The following is a 15,335-nucleotide window of genomic DNA, read 5'->3' as shown; positions in this document are numbered from 1 at the left end:
TTATTATTATTATTATTATTATTATCTTCTAATTTTCCTTTTGTAGTTCTTGTTCTTCTTGTTTGAGTTTCATTTACCTTTTTGTTGTATACCAATGGCACTTTGTCCAATAGTTCACACATCTTCACTTCCGGTATAACAGATGGAGTATAGTATAGAAAAATGGCCATCTAATTGATAACCCATTATCGGTGAATTCTTCATCATACCAGCAAGCATAATTGGCATTCATGTGGTGGAGCTGTTATGCACAGCATTTCCTGGGCTCAGTGTGGGTGTGCAGCTTGACCTTCATTGCAGGGGGAATTGCAAAAAAAAAAAAAAAATCCTTGGAAGGTACTTCGAAGTGCTTGGCCTTGATTGACGGGAAGAGAATAAAGGATATAAATGGACATACGGTATATATGCTTTCTCCCAACGAATGTAGTGGCAGACAGGATGATTCTCTTCAGCTCAATAGAGCTGACGTCAATGTGACCAAAGGCAGATGGCGCCGCTCTTCAAGCCAGGTGGTGCAGCCTATTGACTGTCTTCTTTCCAGTTGGTCATCATGGACTGCTTGTGATGCTTGCCAGAAAAAAAGGGTAAGTCTGCTTGGAGTCTAAAATTAGTTAACTGTTTAATACACAGTTAATTCTGGTATACTAAAATGTGGAGCTTGGCACTATAAAACTGATCGTTGTCATGTCCACAGGACTTCCTTTGGGTCTCACCCACCAACATCGCTGCTTTTAATATTCATTTCTTCATCCTTTTTCATTCAGCTGACCAATACCCTGGGCAGGTGCTTCCCATGTTGACCACAGCAACAAAATACAGATGGTCCTTGACTTATGACCGTAATCAAGCCCAAAATTTCCATTGTTAAGAAAGACAGTTGTTATGCCTCATTTTACAATCTTTCTTACCATAGTTGTTAAGTGAATCACTTGCAGTTGTTAAGTTAGTGACGTGGCTAAGTGAATCTAGCTTCCCCATTGACTTTGTTTGTCAGAAGGTCGCAAACTGTGATCACATGACCCTGGGACACTGCAAGTGTCATAAATGCATTGCCAAGTGTCCAAATTTTGATCACATGACCGTGGGGATGCTAAAATGGACGTAAGCCTGAAACACAGTTACAAGTCAGTTTTTTCAGTGCTGTTGTAACTTAGAATGGTCACTAAACGTATGATTGTAGGTCATAGAATACCTCTATACAAGGATCTATTTATTGTAATTTTCTTCTTCTTAAAAGAAATGAAATAAAGTTAAAATAAATGCAGTCCAGAAATAGGAACCTTGGTTCCTTTTGGTGAATTCTCTAAACCTGTCACATTTATTCCTCAGGATTATTCTTCCTCAGTTCCTTGCCTTCTCTATGACACCCTCAAAGCTGCTCTGTTACCTTTGGGCTGTTTAGCACCTGCATGTGTGATCTCTTTTCAGAGACTTTTGCTTTTCTAACAAAAAATATTCCAATTCCTTAAAATTGTTGATAGTCTAATTTATGTGAATGTGAAAACTTTTCCTTCCCTCAGAAAGTGGTCTCCAGGCATTTTTCCGGCTTTCTTTCCTAAACATAAGAAAGTTCAGATACTCCCATACAAACATGCCTTCTCAAACCATTGGTCTTACAGAATTCCTTGCCACATTCATGATATGGTATAAATACTATTATTTTAACAGTAAAATATTTTAGGCATTCTGTCATAATACAATCATAGTAAATTGCAAAACTGCACTTTATTAGCATCCCTTGCTCTCTTAAACATGCAGAGTAACAACACTCCCAGCTTTAAAGCAAACTGCTTTAAAAGACAAAAGTAACAATTTGTAAATGTGACAGAAGTCTTGAGGAACACTGATTTTATGGTCCTATTTGAACTCTTCAGGCTATATTGCATAAGGCACAGAGCCTTTAGAAGGAGCTATCCTGCCTTCCTGTCTTATCCAGAATGAGGTTGGCAAGCCATTGTATTTTCGCCACTTACGCTGAAGCACTCCTGATATAGAACCCATTTGTGTTAAGTGACCTCAATTTCCAGTTTTTGACTAAGAGATGATGACACGCAGCTGCTCATTTTTCATCGTTGAGGTTTTTTCTTCCTACCTCGCAAGTGCCTCCCGACCAAGGCTTTTGATTGTTACAACATTAGTGGCAAAATTCCCATTATTTTCAAAAGTGCAGGATAATCTTTTCCTGTCACCACACTAAGACAATCATTTTCACAATCCCATTCCTCACCTTTGCTCAAAGCCAAAGCTTACATATCATTATTTATCATCATTATTCTTTGCGATTGGAATAGCAGCTCAACCCTTTATGGCCACTAGATTTGATTCCTCCTCTTTGTTACAAGAATAACCTTAGAAAAATAAATAGAGTACGCTGAGGAAAGCAAAGATAATACTGAGCAAGTAACTGAGATGGATCTATTATTTGCAAGCATTTGCATTTCAAGGCTACACAATTTCCAGTACTTTTTCAGTAGCTGTTTAGCAAGGAGTTAGAAATATGCGATCTAACATTAAAAAAAAATGGATTTTCTCCATTGCTCCAGATATCCCCCATAGAACTATAGTGAAGGAATTACAGTGAAGGTGTCAGTGGAAACAATGCATTACTTTCACATCTTATAGTCATTCTGTCAAAAAGGTGGATCAGCATAAGGATGAATTCATAGCAGATGTGAAACTAAAAAAAGGTTCCCGTGAATGTATTTGATTTATTTATCAGATTTATATAACTGCAGTTCTCACCAAAAACAACCTGAGACATGCATGAATTTCACAGTCAGTTTATGACAAGCAAACTAGGTGGGAAAGTCAGAAGGAATCCACAAATTGCAGTCATGTGATGTTGCACTTAATGACTCAAAGTGATTTGCTTAACAACCACAGCAGAACTGACATTATGAGTCACACGATGGTCACATGATGTTTCACTTAACAGCCCTGTCACCTAGCAACCAATTTGCCAGACCCAATTGCAATCAGTAAGTGAGAACTACCGGTAAGGTTATCAGATGAGATGGAAGCTTGAACAGAAAAGCAGATGTCATTCAATAAGAACAGATCACGAGATCTAGCTGCTCAAACAATAGCATAGAGGGGAGTCTTTGGAGTCATTCAGCCAAATGAGCTGTCTTGAAAGATGTACTCTGCTTATTCCTTGTTAATCCATGGGGCAAAAGATAATTGTGAAGGTGTGATGTTTTGTTAGCGTGTCACTTCAATGGATGAGCTCTCCATCCTGCTGTCATTATCAGACCAGCTGTCTAAGTAATCTAATTGCTGATCATAGAATTTTTGTAGCTAGAAGCAAAGTATAATTGGCTTCCTACATTTTCATCACTTTGTCAGTAGGCAAAATGCTATCCAGAATGCCAGTATCTGAAGCAAGTGCAAACTCTTGCACAATATTTTTCCTCTTGTTTTCTGATTTTCTTTTGTATTTATTACTTTTGGAGTAAGTTATGTTCCTAAAAGGTATGTAAGAAGTATGTAGTACTGTTTTCGTCTGGGTTAAAATTCAAGGGTTCTTTCCTAGACAACCATCTACTATACTGAGAAGTCACCTTAGCAGAATAAAGTGCTTGATGTATCTTATATTTAGTTTGCTCTGAAGTAAGGCACGGAGGTTGAAAGCTAAATTGTCCTCTCACACACATAGAAGCCCAGACAGCTTAAACACCAGCATTTCCAAGATCATGGGTAGACCAAAGAATACATTGGATTTTTAATTCACTATGGAACCTTCTTAGGATTAAGTAATCAAGGATTCAATTCCCATCTAAGACGTAACTTGCTATGCTTACACTTTTTCTCAAAATACCCTTCACATTATACAGTATGCATAGACAAGTAATTCTATATTAATTCAGAATTATTAAAAATTATTCTATGTTACATTTAGAAAACTGCAATCAAATTACATCTTGTATCCCAGAACAAAAAGAGAGAGAGCTCTTTTACATTTCCAGTATACATGTTGATGTTCCAACTAGCAAAGATCTATACCCATGGCTTTTAATTTAGGAGGGCTGGAATTCATAATATCTATTCTACTACAGTACAGATTTGCCCATGTGGAACAGCCTTCTCAGTTCGGCGGTGACCCGTGTGATTACACTGACAATGAAAATGAAGACTGTGTTATAAACAGACCTTGCAGTATTCCTCGGTGTGAAGGCTTTCTCTGTGCCACAGGTTAGAGAATTGGAGGGCAGGGCTCCTTAATTAAAAAGTAGTGGTTAACTGCCTATCTGTTGAATTAGATTTCCCTCAAATGGATTGAATGGAATATGGAGGGTTTTTTTTATTACCTTGTGTGTCACAAATGAATGTTGATCTTGTTTGCTTGACGGACATCATATACAAATATGACAGCAGAATCTGTGACAAGAATGGATCACACAGGCAAGTAGAACCAATAGGTGAATAGCCAAAAAGAGGCTATATTTATGGAATCATATTTGTTATCTAACCATTCAATTATTTTGTAAAGAAGTGTGCCTGTTATTAATTCCCCTCACACGTTCTCTTGAAAAGGCACATCTAAATGAGAAAAAGGATCACATAATTTCTGTCACATCCCTGATGAACATTTTTAGGTTAAATTAAATCAAATTTGATTGTACATTAACATTTTCAAACAGCCTACATGACAGGATTTTGAAGGCTTAATTTCTGATCTGATGGATTATAAAATGCAATAAGAATAACTGTCTTCCCAAGTGATTGCTGACTGGCTATACACTGCTAATTAGAAGCAAAAAAACCTTTTTTATTTTCAAGAAAGACTTTAAGTACAATCATCAGCATTACTTGTGTATTAATTTTCTCTGAACCACCTTTGTTCATCAACCTTCACTGTGAAACGACAGGGTGGATTTATAAAGGCCATTACTGTTGAGCTTTCTGTGGCTTTGTCGCTTAAAAATTTAACATTCTGCTTTTCCTCAATAGTGCAGCAATAGCAACTTTTTTAGACTTTACCGAAAAAGCTTCAGGCTGGAATTTGCTGTGGTTGATAAAGGAATGCATGAAACATTAAGTTGCTAAGGTCTGTGTGAAGATTACAAAGTGTACATAAGTTTGTCACATAATCTACTTGAATGCCATTCTGCTCAAGACAAAGAGTATAACGAAGCGGAGGTATGGATTGTGTAGGGTTAAATCAGATTGGCTTGAAAGATCTACAAACATGGAAAAGGAAAATATACAGCAGTTATTAAGCTGGAGTGTGAAAATGTAAAATGAATGTCAGAAACGAAGTTTTGAGAATGAAGAACTCCTTATCAAGAAGAGCTTGAAGACTTGGTTCTGCCAACTCATGTGGGGATCAAAGAGCACCATGCAAACTTGGCAGTGGTTGGTACCTTGAGGTGGTCCTTCTGCCTTTTCATGTATTTTTATTTTTGTTTGTACTAGTTTTTCATCCTGTTTTAATTCTAATTGTGTCTTTTTATATGGTTTTATGATTTTACTATAAACCTCCTAGACTAGAGCCACTTAGTGAGATGGGCAGTGTTTAAATTTGATAAATAAATAAAATATTTAAAAAGATGGTTTCTCCAAAATTCATAGTTGGACAATATATTTATTAGTCTCCATGCATATGTTACCAAAAACCATGGAAACTTTTGAGTTATTCAGGCTCATCACCAGGCAAAGGGTTATAAAAATAGGTATGGAAGGGGGGGGAGTCTAAAATGTAGGCCAGAAGTTTCAACCAGGAAGTCTATAATTTTCAAACAGTTTTCATATAAACACTGAAGACGGAATGCATTAGATACTGTAGACTGTTATTGCTGTTAGATTATACTTAATGTTCAGAGATGAAGAAAACATTTGCTTCTATCAGGTTTGGACATAGAAAGTCAATCATATTTTTGTGATTTAAATATCTGGTAGAAAATGGACCAAAAGCCATCAACTGGACTCCATTTACATAGATTTGAAGTTAGAGATAGACATTTCAAATTAAAGCATCTTTTAAACAGTGGCCCTTTTCTGTTGTAATATTGTGTCAAACTTCATACCAGCATACCAGGACAGATGAAAAACCACAAAGTGTTTCTTTAACACATTAAATAGTTAATGTGTGGACTCTGATGCTCCAGTAACCAAGTTATAAGAGCTGTCAACTTCAGCTATCTTTAAGGATAGTTCTGATTATTCTTGGTGAATGTATTTTAGCTCTAGAACTGGAGGCACTTTTTCTCACAGTAGAGAAGATAAGGAGAAAGATAGTAGGAGGGTTAGATCTGGCAAAAGCAGAAGTAAAGGACTTTTGATTAGGCTAGTAGGCCATTACAATAAAAATGCACAGATGTCAGCTGCCCTCCTATCCTTCGCAACACTGAAGTACAGAAACATCTTTTCAAATAAAGACGTCAGTATTCAGAACAGCTTTTGGCTAGAGGGTTGAATGATGCCAATGCAGATTCCCATGTACCAGTAAACACTCCATTAATGGACTATTTGGGGAAGATGGGTTCATTAAAACCAAATGTCTGTTATCTATGTTTGTTTATATATTAAACCAATGTATATAGCCTTCCATCTCACAAACAGCAACTCTGGACAGTGTTAAAGTCTGAATAGGATTTTTCAAGCCCGCAAACATACTTGAATAACAATAGCACCTAGACTTATATACCACTTCACAGTGCTTTACAGCCCTCTCTAAGCGGTTTACAGTATCAGCATCTTGCCCCTAACAATCTGGTCCTCATTTTACCAACCTCAGAAGGATAGAAGACTGAGTCAACCTTGAGCCAGTGAGACTCGAACTGCCGAACTGCTGGCAGCCGGCAGCCAGCAGAAGTAGCCTGCAGTACTGCATTCTAACCATTGCGCCATCACAAAACATATAAGGAAAAAAATGGTTGTAGTTCAGGAGCAAGATAGTGTTCAAATGATTCTGCAAACACAGATATGGCAGATTGATGTGCCAAGACCACAATTGTGAAGTCATGTAGATGTTCTGAATCAGAACTCATGAAGACCAGAGTCAGAACAAACTCTTAGCTTTATGGACCTACAGTAAGGGGCTTTAAGAGGCAAGCAGCACACTAGGCAATGACTAAGAATCTCCCTAGACACTAGGCAACTATACTCTTCTTTTAAGTCCAGCAAATTTTGTCCATTAAATGCAGAGTCTGTTAAATATGCAGTCCATCTTATGGTAAGTTCCAGATGGTCTTTTTAAATGCAATATAATCTGCTTCTAATCATAAAAATGATTCTGAAAACAATGCTTAAAAATGTGTGCCTCCCTAAACAACACTTAAGTGTAGGGAGATAAACAAGAGTTTTCAATGGAGCTAAAATGACTGTGGGATCTGCATGTATTGAAAGCCTAGGAATTGCATTGATTAACCTGCAAAGTCTGTCCAATGAATAACAAGTTTATTCTGGGTTTTAGGCCGATGCATCAATCGTAGGCTGCTTTGCAATGGAGATGATGACTGTGGAGATCAATCAGATGAAGCTGATTGTAAGAAGGTATATCAGAGGTGCAATCAGGTTTTGGAACAATTTTGGGGAATACAGAGGCTGTCAAGTGGGTAAGTGCAGAATTAATCCCAAATTTAATAACTGATTACTAGGACTGGGTTAGAAGGTTAAAGCCATGAAACATTGACAACATATGAGTCCATATCAGGTGCAAACCAGCTTTCCATGGATCATTCATAAAACTATTCCATTATTACAGTCTGTTTTTAAATGTATTAAATGTATGTATGTTGTACATATATTTCACTAAATGATAAAATGTGCAATATTTTAAAGAAATACACACACACACACACACATATATATATATAAAGCATACTGTTTTGCTCATTTTATGTGCACTGAACTGATTATATGTTTAATTCCTTCTCACCCCTATGGGTGGTACATGCCTTCTACATATTCCAGTCTGTACCACAGAGGGTTTTGCAGAATATTTTAGCTGCTTCCCACATTTTTTCTTTCTTAGTTTAGGGTTTTTTTCCCCCCTAATGTATTTCCTTTACGTTGGTTCTTATTAATTTTTATTTTTACTTTAAATTGAAAGATCGTTTTATTAAGTGTATATACTGAGAACATAAAACAATACGAAGTATTTCAGCTCTCTGTATCAAAGAATGACTTCTTACTCCTAGTGTTATTCTCCCACTATGGCAGGGTCCACTTAGTTAGAGTCTAATGGTGGGCTACGAGGTCCTTACTGCAGAAGTAAAAAGGCACTTTCTGCAGAGCTATTACCAATGTGAAATCTATTGACTCTCTACCTGTTTCTTTTATTCCCAGCTTTAATGCTTTCACAAATAATCTAGAAGGGGTGATTTTAGACTATAAATATTATGCAGGAGCATGTCGGCCACAACATATTGGTACCTTTGGTTTTAGAAAACCATATAATGTAGAAAGTTATTTGGCTGAGGTGAGTAGCTAAGAATTAATTCTTACATCATTTGAAAAGACTCAATAATCTTCTTCACTAAGATTCAACTAATTTTAAATCATTGATTTATTTCACCTATTTTAATATTGATTCCTGAGATTGATTTACCGTATATAATATATTTGATATGCTCTATTAAAGTAAAAAAAAAAAAAGAATCCACCGCCTACCTCTATATTTTGTTTTACATTGAGTTGTTTTAGCTGGGTTTCAGATGATTTGAGCCTTCTCAAATATTATCTGTCAACCTATCACCCAGAAGGCCACTTCAAAGATCCTTTGTTGGAACTGAGTATGCCCTTCTGTATATCCTTCCTATAGGGAATTAGAATCAGGTAAAATACTTTGAATAGAAAATGGACAGGGCAACAATCTTTGCGATTCTTAAACACCTGGAACAGATTTTCAAAAGGCTCACGATGTTGCAGGTGGAACTAAGAATCAGAAAACATCTGCTATGTGCAAATATATAGCCAATCTACATTTTGAATAGGATTACTCTTTTAAGTTTAACAACTTCTTTAACAACTTCTATGAACAAGCAGTATTCCTACAATATTTGCATTACTTATTGCACTAAGCCACATACAACCTATGCTTAAAGACAATTATTCATGTAAAATTAAAATGACTAAAAGCCCAATGTGATATACCAATGAGTGAAAAACATACATGCACAAATTATGTTTACCTTAAGTAATAAATTAACCATTAGTAAGTTGATGTGCAACAGTAACCATTAAAATTCATTAAAAAGCTATTTTCCAAAGCGCCTAAAGGCAGGACAAGAAGCAACAGATGGAAACTAATCAAGGAGAGAAGCAACCTAGAACTAAGGAGAAACTTCTTGACAGTTAGAACAATTAACCAGTGGAACAACCTGCCTCCAGAAGCGGTGAATGCTCCAACACTGGAAGTTTTTAAGAAGAGACTGGACAGCCATTTGTCTGAAATGGAATAGGGTTTCCTGCCTGAGCAGGGGGTTGGACTAGATGACCTCCAAGGTCCCTTCCAACTTTATTATTATTAGTTAGGACTAGGATTTCATCAGATTTTGCCGGTATCTAAAAAATTATTAAAAGTGTAGCTGTAGTTTCATTGTTTATCTATCTTCACAGCTGAATGTTTTGATCCTAATTATAGCATGTAACCTATTGTGGACTACTTTTCATTCTCAATTTTTTCTTTGTTCCTTCCTACATTTCAAACATGACATTTGAGATATTATTTTTCTCCTTGCTTTGTGTTTAGACCAAAGGCAAATATGAATTTTCAATGACTGCGCATGAATCGTATTCAAGTTTTGAACACAGTGTCTCCAGGGTAAAAACAAAACAAGAAAGTTTTAGCTTTGGATTTACTATACCCGGTATATTTCAATTTAGTTACAGTAAGAGTGACAAACGATATCAAAAATTTGCTAGCAGGACGAAAAGATTTTCTTCAAAGGTAAACTTTTCTTATGCTTCTTCTTAGGCTTATTCTAGTTTGTTCAACATACACTCTAAAAGCCAATCACATTACAATTAAAATATTATGAGTAGAAAACCATGTTTCCTTTTTTGAAATTATGAATAACAAGATTTTTTTTCCTCGGGGTTCATATATTTTACTTAGAGCAAGCAATGCCAGACCATCTCCATCTGTAATTATAGTTTGTCATCTCTTTCTACATTTATAAAAATGCTTAGCTTACATCCTGTAAAATGAGGTACATAGGTAAGTTATTCTGTACCTCTAGGAAGAAAAGCAGGGCATAATCTAATTTATAATCTAATTTTTAATCATAATGTATAGAGGTTATTAAATGTAGCATTTATTGTAGGGTCTATGACAATTCACCACAGCCAACTTGCCACTGCAGGGCAAGAGTTACACTAATATCAAAGAAATTTGTTGTTGTTAGTTGCGAAGTCGTGTCCGACCCATCGTGACCCCATGGACATCATTCCTCCAGGCCTGCCTGTCCTCTACCATCTTCTGGAGTCCATTTAAGCTCACGCCTACTGCTTCAGTGACTCCATTCAGCCACCTCATTCTCTGTCGTCCCCTTCTTCTTCTTCTTCTTTTTAAAAAAAACAAGTTTTATTGTTTTTTTCTTTTTACAAACAAGTGTTTAGCAAACAACGTGATGACAGGGTAATCAATTATCCAAGAGCAAAATCATACATTTGTAATTCAAATTGGATCATTAAAAACTCCCTCTCTATTTCCTCAAATAATATGTTATATTCAAATTAATGTATTGCAATACAGTTAAGTCAATCAAAACAATCATCAATAACATTTCATCTATATGAATCCAAATCCTGTATTAAGCTTTACTATTTTCAATTACCATATTCCGTTTCGCTACAATAAAAATGTTATTAACACTTCAGGTGTCTCTCCATTCCCTTTTTCTATTGCCCTCAATCTTTCCCAGCATTAGGCTCTTTTTCAGTGAGTCCTTCCTTCTCATTAGGTGGCCAAAGTGCTTGAGTTTCAACTTCAGGATCTGGCCTTCTAAAGAGCAGTCGGGGTTGATCTCCACTAGGACTGACCGGTTTGAATCAAAGAAATAGTGGAATAGAATCATTAAAGAAAGGATGCAAAAGGAGAGATAGAATGAAATGTGACTGACAAAAATTAAAATATGTTTTATTTATTTTAAATGATTAAATAGAGTTATTAAATTGTCCTGTGGCGAGTTGGCCATGGCAAGTTGTCCCACAGCTAGTTGGCTGTGACGAGTTGGCCATTCTGTTACTGTACATGGGCACAGTTGTATGGATATTTTTTTTTAAATGGAATCACTGGCTTTCCCCCACACACACACACAAAATATTCATTTGACAAAGTTGGCAAGGGGCATGGCAGTGACATGAAAATATCTTTGAAAGGGTGAGGGCATATTGGAACTAATTCCAGCACCCTCTTTTAAAGCCTAGAGGTTTCAATAAATAAAATAATTGTTTATTCCCTATGAGAGCCTTCTGGGGGAAAAAAAATTCTGTCAAAAGCAAACTCACATAAAAACGGGGCTGTAAAAGACTGTGTGTGGTGCAACATTATTGTGGAATGATCACTTTGTAATTTAAAAATGAATGAGCCAATATCTAGAATCAAACTCAGTTTCACTCTACATATTGGGTTCTTACAAACATTTAACAATGTATTTCCAACCTATACAGGTAGTCCTTGACTTACGACCACAATTGAGCCCAAAATTTCTGTTGATAAGTGAGACATTTGTTAAGTGAGTTTTGCCCCATTTGACAACCATTCTTGCCACAGTTGTTAAGTGAATCACTGCAGTTGATAAGTTAGTAACCAGGTTGTTAAGTGAATCTGGCTCCCCCATTGACTTTGCTTGTCAAAAGGTCGCAAAAGGTGATCACGTGACCCTGGGACACTGTAACTGTCATAAATATGAACCAATTGCCAGGCATCTGAATTGTGACCACATGATCATGGGGATGCTGCAAAGGTCGTAACTGTGAAAAATGGTCATAAGTCACATTTTTCAGTGCTGTTGTAACTTCGAACGGTCACTAAATGAACTGTTGTAAGTCCAGGACTACTGTAGTTAATGTAAATATCAGAACAAGGCCACCAATAGGCATTTGCATAAGATACATAAGGTGGGTAATGCTATGATGGACCACATTGTAATCACTCCTCTCAATCTCTTCTGATGCTTTCCTTTAGTCTAGCAGGTTTGTCCATGCTCAAGCAGAGCTGGAAGTTGCCCAATATAAACTGAAGAGACAGGACTTGATGCTTCACTCTGAGTTCTTCCAGAGAATCCTTCATTTGCCTCTGGTGTATAGCTATGGGGAATATCGAGATCTTTTCAGAGATTATGGAACACACTATATCATTGAAGCAACTCTTGGTGGCACTTATGAATATACTTTGATCATGAACAGCAATGAGCTTCAGAAGGAAGGTACGATTGAGGAGAGAGGATTGTCCATTAGCTACATGATTTATGCTGAGTTTTTAAAAGGTTTTATCTTCCCTTGCAAACGCATGTTCAAATTTAACATGGCTCAACATGGCACAAGGTGCCTTCGTTGAAATAAATTATGGATTTGGGTTGATTAATTTTCCATTGTTCCATGAGTTTTGGTTACTTTGAGCATTCTAGAGACTGATTGCTGGATTTTTGCAAAAATGGGACCACTTAAAATGCATCCCACTTTCTTGTTTTTTAAAAATTTCTAACACATTGATATCATCTGTCCCTTTTGACGTGATAATTGTAAATTGTGTGAAATATAGTACATCTCGTAACAAATTTTACCCCTCATTGTATTTTTTTTTTATACAATGAGAGGTAAAATTTGTTATGAGATGTGCTACATTTCACAGGAAAATAGTAAGCAAATAAGTTCCCTTATTTAATTCCTCCTTAGTAACCACTTTTCTATCAACACCCATAAAAATGCCCTCATTTTGCTTTTGTGGACTTATTTTCCAAGAAAGACTGGCTAGTTACATGCCACTGAAACTTTTCAGTGGGAAAAAATTAACAGATTTTAATTCTCTCAAATTATTGAACAGATTTTGGCTTTTGGCTTTCATGAGACCACCATCTGTTTTTAAAAATGTGATGGAATCATGGTATATTGAGGCAAGCCATTTTAATCATCTCAATCACAACTGAGTTATGGGAATCAATTTTATACAGCTTCATATCCAGGAAGCAATAGGCAGCTGATGGAAAATCTGGCTGTTACAATGTTCAGATACCAGCTTCCATTCTGAAGGAATTTCTTGCATGAGAAGCAAAATGTCTTCAAGGAAAAAACAGAAAAGTCCAGTTGCCTTTTGAAAAACTAAATTTGGGACAACCAGGACCTGGATGACTGAAAATCTCCATCCAGACATCAGGGAGTTAGTTGGCTGAGTGAGAAGTCACCTAAAAGCTGGATCCTGTCTCATTTAGGACTTTTGGGGATGTACCTGTGCATACCATTGGAAATTAGAAATTCTTTTAGAAATTATTTTACAGCCATTTATATGAGTTGAGAACATCCCCTTGGGACAATTATGTGATTGAGTCAACTGAGAAAACCTGGAAGTCCAACACCTTTACCAAATATTCTAAGATTGCCACTTTCTCTTTTCTTTTCTGAAAGTATCCAGATTGTCCCCTTTTGGGAAATAGTAAATAATTGACTAGGATGAGTCCCCTATCTGACACTATCCTTACAGGGTGATGGATGCTGCTTTTACAAGGCTGATGCTCTTTGGACAGAACAAACATTGCTCTGGGCTGTTAATCAATAGTTTCAGTCTCTTGTTTACCCATTGGCGAAGGGAAGTTGACAAACATCTGTGCAAGACCTCCTCTGTAAGCCACGCTTTTCAGCAAGCAGCATTTCGCTTGGGGCTGAGAATATAGACGCTAAGTTTTAGCCTCTTAGAGAAAAACAACGAGCTGGAAAGAATGTTAGATTGTGGGCTTTCTTTACTTATTTATTTTATTTATTTATAAAATTTATAGACTGCTCATCTTACCTCAAGGTAACCCTGGGCGACTAACAATAAAAAAAACCCTATATAAATTAAAAACATAAATAAGTTAATACAAAATCCAAAACACTAACGCCCAGTCCAACGTTGGGGAGGGGGGAGCAGGATGGGGGGAGGTGGATGTGTTAATCAATCAATCAATCAATCAATCAATCAATCCCCCATTGGAGCCCCAAGCATTTTAATTAGCAATTAGTAAATGATTCCAGTGTCACTTCAATTGTCTAACTTAAGCATGGCTTAAGACTGTTGGAATTCTGCATACACTGAGCAATGTTCATTACAGGATCCAATCTGGGTTGGTCACCAGGACCAGAAATTTTATCTTCCAAGCTTTCGGGCTTATGCAGGAGCCCATCTTCAGGGAACTTAGGGAGAAGTTCCCTGAAGATTGGCTTCAACACGAGTCCGAAAGCTCGGAAGACAAAGCCTCTGGTCCCAGTGACTGACACAGATTGGATCCTGCAACATTATCCTGGGACATGTATATTCGCCTTCATTCATAACGTTCACTATGTTGTTTGGATGTTTTGTTCAGTATGTTTCTCAAAATGCTTTTGCAGTGTCAAAAAAAAATATTCTCTGAGTGTAGCCTGCCAGAGTAGCTACGGAATGATAGACTCCTAGAACATATATTCAATATTAATTAATGATATTCCACCAGTAATGCTGTGAAGAAGTACTGCATTCTTTCACTGTAGTGTTTAAATCTGAACAATGAAGCACAAGCTGTCCTTATGCGATAGCTTTTCACAAGAGTAATATATGAAGGCGCCTTGAACTGAGAAGATTCTTCCATTTTGAAGGACTGGAATTAGTTTTCTATTATAGCCACCATTCCTGAAAACTGAGGTGTAAGCTTGGGGCTTGGGGGTGATCAAGGTTCAGATCCACCAGATCAACCACAGAAACTCATTTGATGATTTGGGACCAGTTCGCTCTCTTCAACCTAACCTGCCTCACAGGTTGCTACTGTGGGAATTAAAAGGAAGGCCATCATTATATAGCTGCCTTGGACTCCTAGATTAAAAACAGATTATTAAAATAAACTCAAAGCAAGTATGTGTACATACAGGGTTGCAAATTAAGGGAAGGTGAATCCTTGAAACTGCCTCAATTCTGAATGCAAGCTGGTGTTTTTAAATACATATTTGTTTTGTTTTCAAAGGATACAACTTTAGAGATGTCCAAGCCTGTACACAAAATGGAGTTAAAGTTGGCGTAACTATTGAAGAAGTTAGTGTATCAGCAGGAATAACTGCTGGAGGGTGTAATGCCATTTTAAAGGAAATTGGAGGTGAGGCTGTAACCATCAAGTAAATGTCCCTTTCATATTTGACTGTCTGTCTGTCTGTCTGTCTGTCTGTCT

At 36.8% G+C, this 15,335-nt stretch overlaps 1 protein-coding gene across 1 annotated transcript in view; it reads left to right on the top strand.

The window, feature by feature from the left end:
• The window catches only part of C8B (complement C8 beta chain), a 29,662-nt gene that overhangs the window by 3,848 nt on the left and 10,479 nt on the right, over positions 1-15,335 (top strand). The window contains exons 2-8 of the mRNA XM_015815037.2: positions 428-584; positions 4,056-4,191; positions 7,415-7,556; positions 8,290-8,422; positions 9,695-9,892; positions 12,134-12,374; positions 15,135-15,263. Of these exons, the coding sequence (XP_015670523.2) occupies positions 428-584; positions 4,056-4,191; positions 7,415-7,556; positions 8,290-8,422; positions 9,695-9,892; positions 12,134-12,374; positions 15,135-15,263 (1,136 nt within the window). The remainder of the gene's footprint in view (positions 1-427; positions 585-4,055; positions 4,192-7,414; positions 7,557-8,289; positions 8,423-9,694; positions 9,893-12,133; positions 12,375-15,134; positions 15,264-15,335) is intronic.

Source organism: Protobothrops mucrosquamatus, unplaced genomic scaffold (assembly GCF_001527695.2).
Source record: "Protobothrops mucrosquamatus isolate PMUCROS unplaced genomic scaffold, P.Mucros_1.0 scaffold304, whole genome shotgun sequence".
In the NCBI taxonomy this organism is placed as follows: Eukaryota; Metazoa; Chordata; class Lepidosauria; order Squamata; family Viperidae; genus Protobothrops; species Protobothrops mucrosquamatus.
This window is presented reverse-complemented; position numbering and strand designations above follow the sequence as displayed.